Below are 14,318 nucleotides of genomic sequence, written 5' to 3' on the forward strand. Positions count from 1 at the left end.
TTTCGTTTCAACAGTTATGAAATAAAACAAAAACATTAATTTATTTGCTTAACCCAAATGTTAACGAAAATAATAATAAAAATTATTTTATTAACGGAAATGGGTTATGGTGACGGAATAAATTTCGGGTTGTCACAGAAAGTTGATATAAGTAGATACTTGCAGCTATGGACTTAGTGCCATATAGGTGAACCTTGGCAGCTATGAACTTAGTGCCTATTAGATAAACGTTGGTAGCTACGAATTTAGTACCTATTAGATAAACTTTAGTAGTTATGGACTTAGTACCTATTAGATAAACGCTGGTAGCTAATGACTTAGTGCCCGATAAATGAACTTCAGCAACTATGAATTTAGTGATTTACGAACGATCATGGGCATCTATGGACTTAGTGCCTTTCATATAAACACTGGAAGCAATGGACTTCGAGAAGAACGAATGCATGATAGATGATTCTTAGGGTAGACCCTTAAGAATAAAGAAGATAATGGGGATGGTTAATGGGTTAATTGTTTGATGATGAACATAATAATTTTATTATTGTAGGTTGGAAACCCTATGTACTCACCAGGTTTTCCAACACGACCCACTCAGTTTATTTGTATCACATGTGTCGACATAAAGCTAATTTACACTGAGAGATTAAGGAGATGAAAACCACTAGTGTAAATGAATGTAAGATCTGTTTATGTTTATGTTTCTGTATTGACAATGAAATCTCAATGTTTTAAAATGAATAAAATACATTTCTTCGGGAATGCTTTGACAATGTATTTATCATGTTTTTCAGGGAACAAATTCCGCAACATTTTTCTTTTAAAGGATACTCTGATTTTCAAAATAAAGCATAAACAAATCGGTCTTTTCTGACTGTAAAAATGGGGATGTCACATTATGGTTGTTTTTTTGATAATCGCAACAATGTTCCTTTGATTTTTGATGATTCTTGGTATGATGTTTTAAAGTTTTGGAGTAATAACAAGAATAAAAGGCAATTTGGTCATTTTCTAGTTACTGTCAAATATACCAAATGGTTCAAAGTCTAACAAATCAAAGTTTGTTTGAAATTTCAAGTGTTTGGTACACACGGGAAAGAAAGGTATGGTGTGATGCTTTGAAATTTTGGTGTGATGCTTTGAAATTTTGGTGTGATTACTCAAATAAAAGGGCATTATGGTGTTTTTGTTTATTGCTATTTGCACTAGACTTTTTCAAATCAGCACGAGTATTTGTGATTATGGCACGGAGTGGAAAAGAAGTTGCTCTAATGATTTGAAGTTCTCGTGAAATAAAATTTTTAATGGGTATTTTTGTGTTTCTCTGTTTTAGAAAATTGGATTTTTTTTTTCATCAATAAGGCTTTCTGAGTTGAATTGAGAAGCAAACCCTTTAGTCTTAATTGTCAATTGTAACATTTTTATTTAATGTGAATTACATCATTTTACTTTTATCTTTATGTCATTTATAGAAATCATAATTCAACTTTCATTTTAATATTGATTTTAGCATTTTAGTTTCATTTATTTTTGAATTATAGCACTCAACTTTCGTGTTTTTATTCATTATAACATTCAAATTTCATGTTTATGGTTTTAATCTCATTACTTTGTGCATGTGGTAAAACTATATGGATATATATATATATTGTAAACGTATTTCGAAGATCAATATTTTGGAGCCTATGTTTAGACCGATGTATTATCTAGTTTGAAGATTTTATAAAGTTGTGTTTAGACCGACGTATTACCTAGTTTGGAGATTTTATAAAGTTATGTGTTTAGACTCCGTATTATCTAGTTTGGAAATTTTGAGAGTTTCTACCTTCTAGCTTTTAAGAAAACGTTAGTAAAAAAGAAAAAACCTCGTTCGGCGACGGGAGCGTTTAACTTTTAGCCAAAACAAAACGCTCAAAAATTGAAAGCTACATAAAGTAGCTTTCAACAAAACGCTTCAAAATCAAAAGCTACCCACTACCAACCACCAGTTACCTGCTAACAGTTAGTTTTACCGAACACGCCCTTTATAAAATTATGTTGTATAATGCAACTCGTGGCTGATCGACAACCGAGCTAAAAACCTTACATGGTCAATCATAGTTATTCAAATCTCTCTCTCTCTCTCTCTCTCTCTCTCTCTCTCTCTCTCTCTCTCTCTCTCTCTCTCTCTCTCTCTCTCTCTCTCTCTCTCTCTCTCTCTCTCTCAATAATAATAATAATAATAATAATTCTTCAAAATCCAAATAACCATAAAATTCTCCAAAATTAAGTTTCGTTCTAGCATCCAATTTTCCTTGGCAAAATAAAAGCTCATTTATTATGCGTGGAAAACGTTTTGCACAAATAACATAAATTATAAGATTAAGAACATCCAAAATTTTGACATTGCACATTTATAACAAAAGTTAATCTCAGCGATATTTCATAATCCACATTATGTATAAATGGACGAATGAGATTGACATATTATAAGTATATATTCTATGCCCATTATGTTTTCATATATTCTTCTTGTCAAAGAGGATCAGAGCTTTAGGATTGAAAGTCCTTTCTATTGTTTGTTAGTAATTTTTTGTTTTGATAAATTACTATAAATAATATCTTACATTGTTTTTTCTTCATCAGTATAGACAATGTATGGCATTGTTTACAGGATATGCTTTTCTTTTTTTCTAAATAAAAATAAAAAATAATTCTATGTATCCATAATAATAATATTCATATGTTTTTTAGCAATATATTTACATTCGATTACCAATCCTAGCCACTCATTTATTAGATAAAAAAAAAAACTTAAATGCAAAATAATTGAAAATTTAAAAGAAAAAAAATTTCCAATATTATTTTCGGAATATATATTTTCCAAATAAATAAATAAATAAATAAATATATAAAAATAAATAAAAAATAAATGCAAAAAAATACATTTTTTTTTACATATTTTAGTATAATATTTAGAATATTTTACATATATGACAAATCTAGTAGAATATTCTAAACATTTTAAAAATCATATTAGACTATGTACAATATAATATTCTATTAGAATATTTTACATATTTTTAAAAAAACGGTAACTTTATTTATTTATTTTAGTTTTTTTATTTAAATAAAGTTCCGAAAATAATAATTAAAATTTTTTTTTTTGGATTTTTCCTTTTATTTTGCATTTTAAAATTATTTTTAGATTTGGTCTTATAAAATTAGCATGGTCTCAAATGAATACGAACCTATATATATATATATATATATATATATATATATATATATATATATATATATATATATATATATTACTATTATTTTAATTTTTCTCTTTCCTTTTCCCTCATCCTACCCTTTCATTTATATATATATATATATATATATATATATATATATATATATATATATATATATATATATATATATATATATATATATATATATATATAAACCATTGAACCGTACTAGCTTCGTTACAGACTTGATATTGAACTGTTCACCATCCGAACATTCGCTAGCTGGCAACACAACTTTGACCACCCAAAAAAAGATCTCAAGTGATTAGGCGGGACAGGTTCGAATCCTGTCCCCGCCTAATCACTTGAGATCTTTTTTTGGGTGGTTAAAATTGTGTTGCCAGCTAGCGAATGTTCGGATGGTGAACAGTTCAGTATCAAGTCTGTAACGAAGCTAGTACGGTTCAATGGTTTTAGAATAATAGTGAACTGGGTAACTGGATCGCCCCGCCCTAGTCAAGACCCGGAAGGTTCACTGTTGCTGTAACCATAACCATCGGAATCGGGCTTGTGAAGGAGAGACAATAGCAGCCCTCTCTGAAACTTAAAGATCCTACTCACTATATATATATATATATATATATATATATATATATATATATATATATATATATATATATATATATAGGAAAGAGTTATATGGAAAATGAATGATTAGGGTAACACATATTTGAACCAATGAAAACATGATAACACATCACTTTCACAATAACTTCCACAATACATTACTTGTGAAAAAAGAAATGGACACGTGTCATTTGATTATTGGTTCCAGTAGATGTTGCCCTAGTTATTTGTTTTCCATAGAACTCATTCATATATATATATATATATATATATATATATATATATATATATATATATATATATATATATATATATATATATATATATATATATATATATACTACTATTATTTTAATTTTTCTCTTTCCTTTTCCCTCATCCTACCCTTTCATTTCTGCTTAAGCTTCCTCCGTTTGAAGGATTAATTGATTGGATACCCGAGAATTGATTGGATGATTGGATACCCGAGAACCATAATCTTTCCTAGGAACATATTAAGGCTAAAAATGGCTTTATGAACCGTTCCGTTTGCCATGCACCGGCCCCATTCACATTCTTATCGTATTATTATTTTAATTTTTCCTTTTTTATTTCAAATAAAGATATGAAGTATCAACACATCTAATCATTTCGGAATATATTTATACATCTCTTTTCAAAAAGCGGTTTTAACTTTTAAGGCATCATCCTCAATAAATAAATAAATGCAAATATATGTATACAAATTTACGATCCATTAGAGGTTTAAAAATGCATACAACCAGAAGAGAAGAGATTTTATTAGAAGAGGAGGAACAAAACAGTCCATTGAGGTGGCGACAACCAAGCGACGGCAGCAGCACCACAACCACCACCACTAATCGCTTTCTTATTCATCCACAAAATCGGTAAGACTTTCATCCCTACTCGTTTTATTTCAAGAGCACATGTATATCCACATATATTCAATCAGAAACTCAAAAAGACTTAGCATTTGTTTATATTACAAAAATTAATATAAAATTATTTTACAGTTAGTTTTTGCCTCTTCTGCTTAAAAAAAAAAAAATCCTAAACCACTATGTAGCTCTCGTTTGATAGATTTTCTGATCTCCACACGCGGTTAATTATAATCAGTTAAACCGTAGTTGTAGTTTTATAAAAATCGAAATAAATAGTTTAATGGGTGACTGGGTTTGCTTTATATAAGTGTTTATAGTCATTTAGATCGTTATAAATTAATCAAATAAATCAAATGATTAAAAAAAGTATCACGTAAGTAAATTTATATTTATTTCAAAAATTAACTTTTTATAACCATTTTATACCTTTCTTGGTAGATTTTAGTTATATGAATAATGTGTTTGGATGGATGTTATAAATTGATACATCTTTATAATGAAGCAAAATTAATTATTGAACAAAATTAATAACAAAGAAACATTATTATAATATTAGAATAAAGATTTAATGTGATTATACTATAGAAAAAATGTTGAAAAAGTCATCACATGTCCACATTGAAATATGTTCTGGCATATCATACATAAGTATACGGTCTGGAAGTAACAATCACAGATAGTATTTGATATGTTTGTCGGTGGCAGACACGACAGTATTTGATATGTTTGTCGGTGGCAGACACGACCTGGTGTTTGATGGCAAAGCCGTAAAGAGGGGGTGGGGGTGAAATTGAACATCAAAAGTTTGCGATGAAGCATCTCTCTCTCTCTCTCTCTCTCTCTCTCTCTCTCTCTCTCTTCCCAGCAACTATCTCTTCTCTTCTTCAAGCCATCTCAACGCCGAGGTGGAGTGTGGTGCCGACAGCACAACATAGTCTCATCCTTCAATTTTTCTTCCTAACATCTTATTTTTTTATATGTTATTTCAATGTTACATTAGGTCTGTAAATCTTGTCGTATTCGAATTGGCGTGTCGTGGTTGATAGGTTGGCGTGTCAAAATATGTCAACTCAAACACAACACATTCTAATATACTAGTCACGGGTTAAGGGGTTTAGGACATAAACTCATATATGACCCGTTAACCCATTTATTTATACAAATATGTTAGATTTGGGTTCGTGGGTTAGATTTCATAAATAAAATTGACAATTAAATATGAATAAATTCTTCATAGTTGATGCAAATATATCTGAATTTTAGACATTTAAGTCTTAAACATCAAAATGAAAATTAAAACATTAATAGAAACTCATATATGACATGTTTAATAAACGGTTGGTGGGTTAACATGTTAAAAAATTCAACCCAAACCCATTTATTTCGTGTTGTGTCGAGAATTAACAACCCTATGTTACATCACTCAATATAATAGTCACCTTTGACTTCTTTTTCATTTCTAATTTTGTTTTCTTAACACTTAAAAAGTTTAATCCCACCAGATATTCGAAGATTATATATTAATGGGATTTTTGATCTATTATTTACTTTAAATTTGACTCACACAAACACAATCGGTTGGAGTGAACTTTATTTTGCCAATTTGCCGCGAATTTTCAGAACCTAAAATTGAAATCATGGGACACAAAAGAAGAAGAGGAAGAAAGAGATTAATTGGGGGAATGTGAATATGCAGGTGGTATATAGCATGGAAGCAATTCATCCTGATATGGGCGATATACTCCTCCTTCTTCACACCTCTCGAGTTCGGATTCTTCAGAGGGTTACCGGAGAACCTGTTCCTCCTCGACATTGCTGGTCAGTTTGCTTTTTTCATCGATATTCTCGTACATTTTTTCGTTGCCTACAAGGACGCTCATTCTCATCGCCTTGTCTGCAATCACAATCTCATCGCCATCCGGTACAATGTCATCTCACTGTTGCTTCTTTTACTATCTCTCTTTCCCTTTTTTCCCCTTTACTTACAAAAATGTCTTTGTCTACCAGCTACTTAAAATCTCGTTTCCTGCTTGATTTTCTGGGCTGTTTGCCTTTGGATGCCATTTACAAGGTATTCTTAGGTCTTCGGAAATTAGAATTCAAATTCAAAATCTTATATGTTCGATCCATAGCTCAATTGGGTAATATTTTTTTTTTTTTTTTTTTTTTTTTTTGTTAGTAGTACAAGGCTTTTATAAGAAAAACATTGAACTTACAATGCTGTAATGCAATGAAATGGAAGTAGGATGCTGTAGCAAACAATCAAATGAAAGTACATAGTTATTTTTTTGCATTTAGCTGTATTTCATCCACATCAACTCACTTTTACTTTACAATAAAGAGAGGTATTGATATTAATTTTCATCTGTACCCGATAAAAACGCCACCTATGTAAAGAGCACCTAGTTAATTCATCATCTTTCATACTTGAATTGATCTCATATTTATAGGGCTAAATGCATGGAATACCAATGTACTATAGCATCTTACTTTCATTTCTGCATTACAACATTGTATGTTAAAAAATCTACCTAATTATAACAATACCATTCAAATGCAAAACAATTTTCACCGCTATAGTTATGTAGTTTTTTTCACAATATAATGTACTTTGAAAAAGCTACCTAAGTATAGCAATGTGATGGTAGCTTTTTCAAAGTATAATGTCCTAAGCACAAAGCTATAATCGGGTAAATATTTGAAAACAAAATACAAACCTTTAATATGAAAAAGTAGGATGAGATAATGGCCAAAAACATAAAAGTATGTTGTTATTTCAGGCTTGTAACAGAAAAGAAGCAGTGAGGTACCTGCTATGGGTCAGGCTAAGTCGGGCTCTTCGAGTGACTGAATTTTTTGAAGGAATGGAGAAAGATATTCGTATTAATTACCTTTTCACAAGAATTATAAAACTTTTTGTTGTTGAGCTTTATTGTACTCATACAGCAGCATGTATCTTTTACTACCTAGCCACTACACTGCCTCCTGCAAAAGAAGGTTATACATGGATAGGGAGCTTGAAGATGGGAGACTACAATTACTCCCAATTTAGAGAAATAGACTTGTTCACACGCTACATAACTTCTCTATATTTCGCCATTGTCACCATGGCAACTGTTGGTCAGCTCTTCTTCTTCTTCTTTTTTTTTTTTTTTTTTTTTTTTTTTTTTTTTTTTTACCACAATAGCAACATAATACTTACATTTTCTTTTACTCCACTGATTGTTTGTATTTTAGAAAATAAAGACAAGATAGGTTGAATTTCTATCTTTGACGGAAGAATGCATTTATCTCATTCTTTGTAAGTTGTGGGGAAGGAAGACGAAACAATTGAACTTGACCTTGTAGTGTTAAATTCAAAAAATAGCAATGTAGTTTTAGTTTTTGTGTATTGTAGCATCCTAGTTTAAATTATTTCTGTTACTGAAAAATTTAGCCAATTAAAGCAATTTCATCCATATACAAAGTACTCCTCACTGTTATAGTTAGGTAGATTTTTCCTGTTATAATTCATTAATAAGAAAAAAAAAATGGAAGTACAATTCTATTATTGGGTAGGTCTTAAAGTACAATTTCTTAATAATGAAAAATTAAAAGTACAATGTTGTAATAGAAGAAGATGAAACTAGGATGCTATAATACACAAATAAATTGGAGTAAGTTGCTATTTTCTTGCATTTAACTCTATTATATATCCTTAGATTCCATCCATTTTTTTTTTTTTGCATATTGATGAATACTATTTGAAGTGTACCGTTAAATGCAAGAAATAACATGCTACTTTCATTTAATCCCATCATAGCATTGTACTTTGAAAAATCTACTCAAATATATCAATGCCATGAAAATAAAAAGAAATTCCCACTGCTATTATTGGGTGAATATTTCGTACTGTAATATCCTTATAAAAAAATATTGAAACTGCAATGCTATAATTGGGTAGATTTTTCATAAAACAATGACTTAATAAGAAAGAAATTGAAAATACAATGTTGTAATAGAAAAAGATGAAAGTTGCATACACAAAGAAATGAAAACATGTTGCTATTTCTTGCATTTAGCCCTATTGTGTATCCTTAGACATGTGCATATGTGGCATTAGTATTAATGAATGATATTTGAAGTATATTTTACTATACCATGACTTACTTTAAACTATTATGTATTGTTCAGTGAAATAAATAACAACATACTTCCATTGATTTGTCTACTATTACACCTTACTTTTTGATTTCTTAATGTCCAAATAAGATAAAGATTGAAAGTACAATGCCATAATTGGCTTTAAGTGAAGAAGCTTTCTGATTCTAACCATTTGTAGCGTATTCTGCAGGTTATGGAGATATACATGCTGTCAACAACAGGGAAATGATATTTATTATTATCTTTATTTCTGGTGATATGATTCTTGGTGCTTACTTACTTGGTAATATGGCTGCACTGATTGTGAAAGGATCAAAAACAGAAAGATTTAGAGATAAAATGACAGATTTAATCACATATATGAACAAAAACAACCTTGGAAAGGCAATAAGCAACGAGATCAAAGGCCATGTTCGCTTACAGTATGAGAGCAGCTACAGTGATTCAGTTGTTCTTCAGGATATTCCTGCTAGCTTTCGAGCCAAGGTAGGATATAATCATCATATAAATCTTAGCATGTCATCCAAATACAAAACATATTTCACTACTATACTTTTTATAGAATTTTTCATTGTATGACATACTAATATGAAAATGATTCAAAGTACAATGTTATAATTAGGTAAACTTTTGAAAGTACTATGCCTTAATAAGATAAAATTTGTAACTACAATGTTGTTTTAGAACCATTTTTCTTATTATTGTGTTACACTTTGAAAAACCTAGCCAATTATAACGTTGAACTTTCAATTTTCTTATTATTAAGACATTATACTTTGAATAATCTATCCAATTATAGCAGTGAAAATTGGTTTGTATTTCTATGACATTGCTATAATTGTGCATATTTTTTAGAGTATAATGTTGTACTAGGTAAGCAGGATGCTATATAATAAACTAATGAGTAAATTACTGAAATCGTCCCTGTGGTTTGGTCAAAATTGCACGTTTGGTCCCTAAATTTTTTTTTTGCACTCGGATCGTCCCTATGGTTTGATTTTGTTGCATTTTTCGTCCCTTACATACATAAAGTTAGGGACCAAACATGCAATTTTTACCAAACCATAGGGACGAAAAACACAACAAAATCAAACCATAGGGACGATCCGAGTGCAGAAAAAAAGTTAGGGACCAAACGTGGAATTTTGACCAAACCACAAAGACGATTTCAGTAATTTACTCTAAACTAATCAATGAAACTAGGTTGTTCTTTCTTGAATTTAAGCCTTAGTTTTTCAGCAAGCAGATTATTTGGTTACATTAATCTAATCAGCTGTTTTACAGATCTCACAAAAGTTATATGAGCCATACATTAAAGAAGTTCCTCTTTTTAAGGGATGCTCTCCTGCATTTATCAAACAGATAGTAAGTTGTTTCAATAATGTGGACAATATTCTGCACAACCTCAACCTTCTTGAAATTAAAATGTAAAATGTATTTAATATTTCTATCAAGAATGAAGTTAAACTAAGTAAAATATAACCCAAGGAAAAAAAAAATACATTGCTATTTCTCGCAATTAGCCTGTAATTTTATTGAAGCATTTGGTGCAACTTAGTTTGAAGAAGCTAACATGATCTATTGCTTCCTTCTTTTGTGAGATCCTCATATTTATCATTTATTAATTTATATGTAGGCGATTAGAGTTCATGAAGAACTTTTTCTTCCTGGGGAAGTGATTATTGAAGAAGGAAATATAGCAGATCAGCTTTACATTGTTTGTCATGGGAAATTGGTATGCATTACACTAATAACTTTAAGCCTATAGAAAGATTCATTTACAGTATTGTAATATAATTGGGTATGGAAGCATTATTCTTTTATTTCCTATTCGACTAATATTCAGATTAAATGGCAAATTACAGGTAATAACAACTTACTTTCCTCATTTTTAAGTCATAAATTTTACAAATATTTTTTAAGTCAGAAAAGGCTTGATCTAACTGCAAAACAACAATTAGTTTTGTTCCTTTATTACTTTCATGGACTAAAATCTATCCAAATTTTAGTTTGATTTGATACAAGTGCAGTGGTTTAAATATAATAGAAATAAAGAAAAGTAGGTTGGGATTGTTTCAGGAGGATATGGGAGGAAATGAGAACGAAGGGGGGAAATCTATTCAGAATTTGGAAAGTTCAAGCTCTCTGAATGAAATATCACTTCTTTGTAACATTCCAGCACCTGAAACAGTTCGTGTTGCTGAGCTGTCAAAGCTGCTACGCGTTGATAGGCAATCTCTTACAGATATACTTGAGATACACTTTTCTGATGCCAGGATCATTCTAGATAACCTACTTCAGGTGAGTTCCTATATAATTAATTAAATGCAAGTATGTTGCTGTTTACAGAAATCTCATTTGGTGTTTTTTATTATTATTATTATTATTACAAGGGAAAAGAAACAAACCTCCGTAACAAGATTTTGGAGTCTGATATCTCACTTCATATTGCAAAACATGAATCTGAATTGGCTCTCACCTTAAATTCTGCTGTCTATAATGGTGATACTTATCGTGTAAGGCGTTTGGTTGCAGCTGGATTAGATCCTAATAACACCGATTATGATGGAAGATCACCTTTGGTATTCATTTTTTTTTATTACTATTATGTTTTTAGATTATAATACAAGTTTGATGGATAAATCGATAAAAAGTAATATTTCAGTGGATAAATTGATGAAGTGGTGAAAATACGTTATGTATTTTGGCCTGATATTTCTGAAACTGATTAATAGAGAAAAAATTTTTAAACAGTTAATGAATAATGATGGTTTAATCACTCCAGAAAATAGTAAAGTGGCTAAAACTATAAAGTGGTGAAAAAGTTTAATAATTATTTAACACTGCATACTGATGATCTATTTACAGCATATTGCTGCAATGAAAGGTTTTGAAGACATTGTTAAGTTTCTCATGGAAAAAGGAGCAATAATTAATGCTACAGGTAAGTTCCTATGTGTAGGGTTTAATTATTCATGCTATATATCTAGGGTTAAATGCAAGAGATATCAATATACTTGTATTGATTTGTTTTGTTATAGCATCCTACTTTCATTTCCTCCGTATAATTTAGGTAGATTTTTTAAAGTATAATGTCTCAATAAGCAAAAAATTGAATGTACACTTGTAAAATTGGGTGGATTTTTAAAGTGCAATCACTTAATAAGAAAACATATAAAAACACAACACAAATAACTCAACATTGCATTTGAACTTAATATTTAACAGAATAAATAAATAAATAAATGTCTTATGTAGATAATCATGAAAATACACCATTATTCGAAGCAATCAAGAATGGGCAGGATGAGGTGGTTTCCATGCTTGTGGAAGCAGGAGCATCATTAGATATGAATAATAATAATGCTGGGAATTGTCTTTGTATGGCTGTTGCAAAGGGGGATTTTGAATTTTTAAAAAGAGTTTTGGCAAATGGAATTAATCCTAATTCCAAAAATTATGATCTTCGTACGCCACTTCATATTGCAGCAGCAGAAGGCTTCTATTCAATTGCTAAGTTGATCTTAGAAGCTGGTGGGAGTGTAATGTCCAAAGACAGGTATGTTTTAATGAGGCTATTTTGGTCTTTCTCTCTCTCTCTCTCTCTCTCTCTCTCTCTCTCTCTCTCTTTAATATAAAATGGAAGAATGGAATTGAAGTCCTTCCATACGTCCCTAGGAATCATGGAAGGGTTAATTTGCGATTTTTTATTCCATTTCAAGATGAAATGAAAAGAAAAGAAAATCAACCCATGCTAAGGAATGAAAATTAACAAAGCAGAAGGGGTTATGTGTCTTCAAGGGGTTATTTATTCCAATGGAATGAACCATTCCATTCCTTTCTTGATTCCCTTAAAAACTTATCCTCCTATAATAACTATTAATTGTTTTTTTGTTTGTCACAGATGGGGTAACACGCCTCTTGATGAAGCTCGAGTAGGTGGAAGTAAGAAACTGATAAAATTAATGGAAGATGCAATCTTGGATGCTGGGAAAACTATACCAACTCGCTTCTAATTCTATCCACCATTCTACTCTCCTTGACTATGTTTAGCATATGAGTATGCACATACTATTTATAATGTTATATCACTTGTATTGTTACTTTTACTCTTATTATTACTACTTATATTGTTATATCAATTGTATTTTTATATTACTTTTATTTAAATGGAAGTAAATGTGAAACGACCTCCATGTAGAGATCACTTTATTTCTCATGTTCTCGTTGATGTATCCGGCCAATCTATCAAATCTTTTTACTATTTCAACATTTTAATTTAGTGAAATGAGGGAGTGTATATTGCCCTTTTTATTTATTTATTTCAAGATAGTATGTGGTTTAACGAATAAAATGACCCGTTTCATTAAATTAAAGGTTAATTCATGAAAATGACTAGTTTTCTTAAATGGATATAACAATTTGACCACCCTTAACTAGAAAAAAGCCAAATGGCCCGCCATGTGCGAAACTTAAGGAGTTTTGAGTTAGGAACTCCAAAATATGTGGTCCTTAGTTTATAAGGCTATCGTGGTCTTGTTATTTATGTTTGCATTTTTTTTTCTAACATGAACAAAAAGTTTGAAACAAATGACCATTTTCAAAATTTATTGATATTCGAGAAATTCAGTAGATTAGAAATTGATTTTGCTTTTAATGGTTGTGGTTTTATTACATCTCTGCTTTACAAGAAGAACTTGACTCTAAAATGCAATACCATACCCAAAAAGGCAATAATGGACAAGTAGAGTGATATAAGCCTGATTGGCTATGTTAGACTATGTTTAGGGCTCATCTTTTGTCTCTCGGCTCGATGTATTAAGCACAAATAAGGATCCCTTGAGTTCATCATTTCCTCATGAGGTTTAACCTAATACACCCTTGGTTCACAAACAATACTTATATAGGGTTGAAGATTATTAACTCCACATACGTGCCAAATGAGTTATGTTTCGGTACATGATTGTGTACAAAATTTTGGTCAATTACCTACAAAAGATAATATTAGAATTAGATAAATCATGAGAAGGATATTCCCCATGATACGAACTGGTATCGGTTAGAGATGTTTAGCGGGTTACCAGGATCAGCTTTTGTTGTACCTTATCGAAAGATGATACGATCCATCTCTATAACGCCCCATTTTCATTTAGTTGTTTAGTTAGTCGTTTTAATTATTTTCTTGCGTTTTAATAGAAATACAATGATTAAAATAAATAACTAAATATATAGATAGGAATGACATTAAAAGGGACATAAAAAATACGAGAGACTAAAATGAGATTTTAAATACTTAAAATGTTAAAACATTAATCAAAAGGAATAATTATGCCATTATGGAAAAATATAAGGGTTTAATATTGCACATTCAAAATTTGCATGATGAGCCTTGAGCCTATGATATTTATCTCACTCTTGTAGCCCAAGAAAAGATAAGCTCCCCATACCT

At 30.4% G+C, this 14,318-nt stretch overlaps 1 protein-coding gene across 3 annotated transcripts; it reads left to right on the forward strand.

The window, feature by feature from the left end:
- The first annotated feature begins 4,544 nt into the window (after nucleotides 1-4,544).
- LOC145009083 (potassium channel SKOR-like) lies at nucleotides 4,545-13,059 on the forward strand. Of its 3 annotated transcripts, XM_078967743.1 has the most exons (12): nucleotides 4,545-4,732; nucleotides 6,423-6,647; nucleotides 6,734-6,797; nucleotides 7,507-7,846; nucleotides 9,060-9,355; nucleotides 10,154-10,234; nucleotides 10,506-10,604; nucleotides 10,949-11,170; nucleotides 11,263-11,451; nucleotides 11,738-11,813; nucleotides 12,128-12,428; nucleotides 12,774-13,059. In XM_078967743.1, exons 1-12 carry the CDS (start codon nucleotides 4,560-4,562, stop codon nucleotides 12,883-12,885), a joined length of 2,178 nt encoding a protein of 725 aa, XP_078823869.1. In that variant the 5' UTR covers nucleotides 4,545-4,559; the 3' UTR covers nucleotides 12,886-13,059. The 3 variants fall into 3 exon arrangements, with proteins under 3 accessions (XP_078823869.1, XP_078823870.1, XP_078823871.1); XM_078967744.1 differs by lacking the exons at nucleotides 6,423-6,647; nucleotides 6,734-6,797 and having other exon boundaries at nucleotides 4,606-4,732; XM_078967745.1 differs by lacking the exons at nucleotides 4,545-4,732; nucleotides 6,423-6,647; nucleotides 6,734-6,797 and adding an exon at nucleotides 6,848-6,867.
- The last annotated feature ends 1,259 nt before the right edge of the window (nucleotides 13,060-14,318 follow it).

Source organism: Lactuca saligna, chromosome 8 (genome assembly GCF_052625555.1).
Source record: "Lactuca saligna cultivar CGN05327 chromosome 8, ASM5262555v1, whole genome shotgun sequence".
NCBI classification, from domain to species: domain Eukaryota; kingdom Viridiplantae; phylum Streptophyta; class Magnoliopsida; order Asterales; family Asteraceae; genus Lactuca; species Lactuca saligna.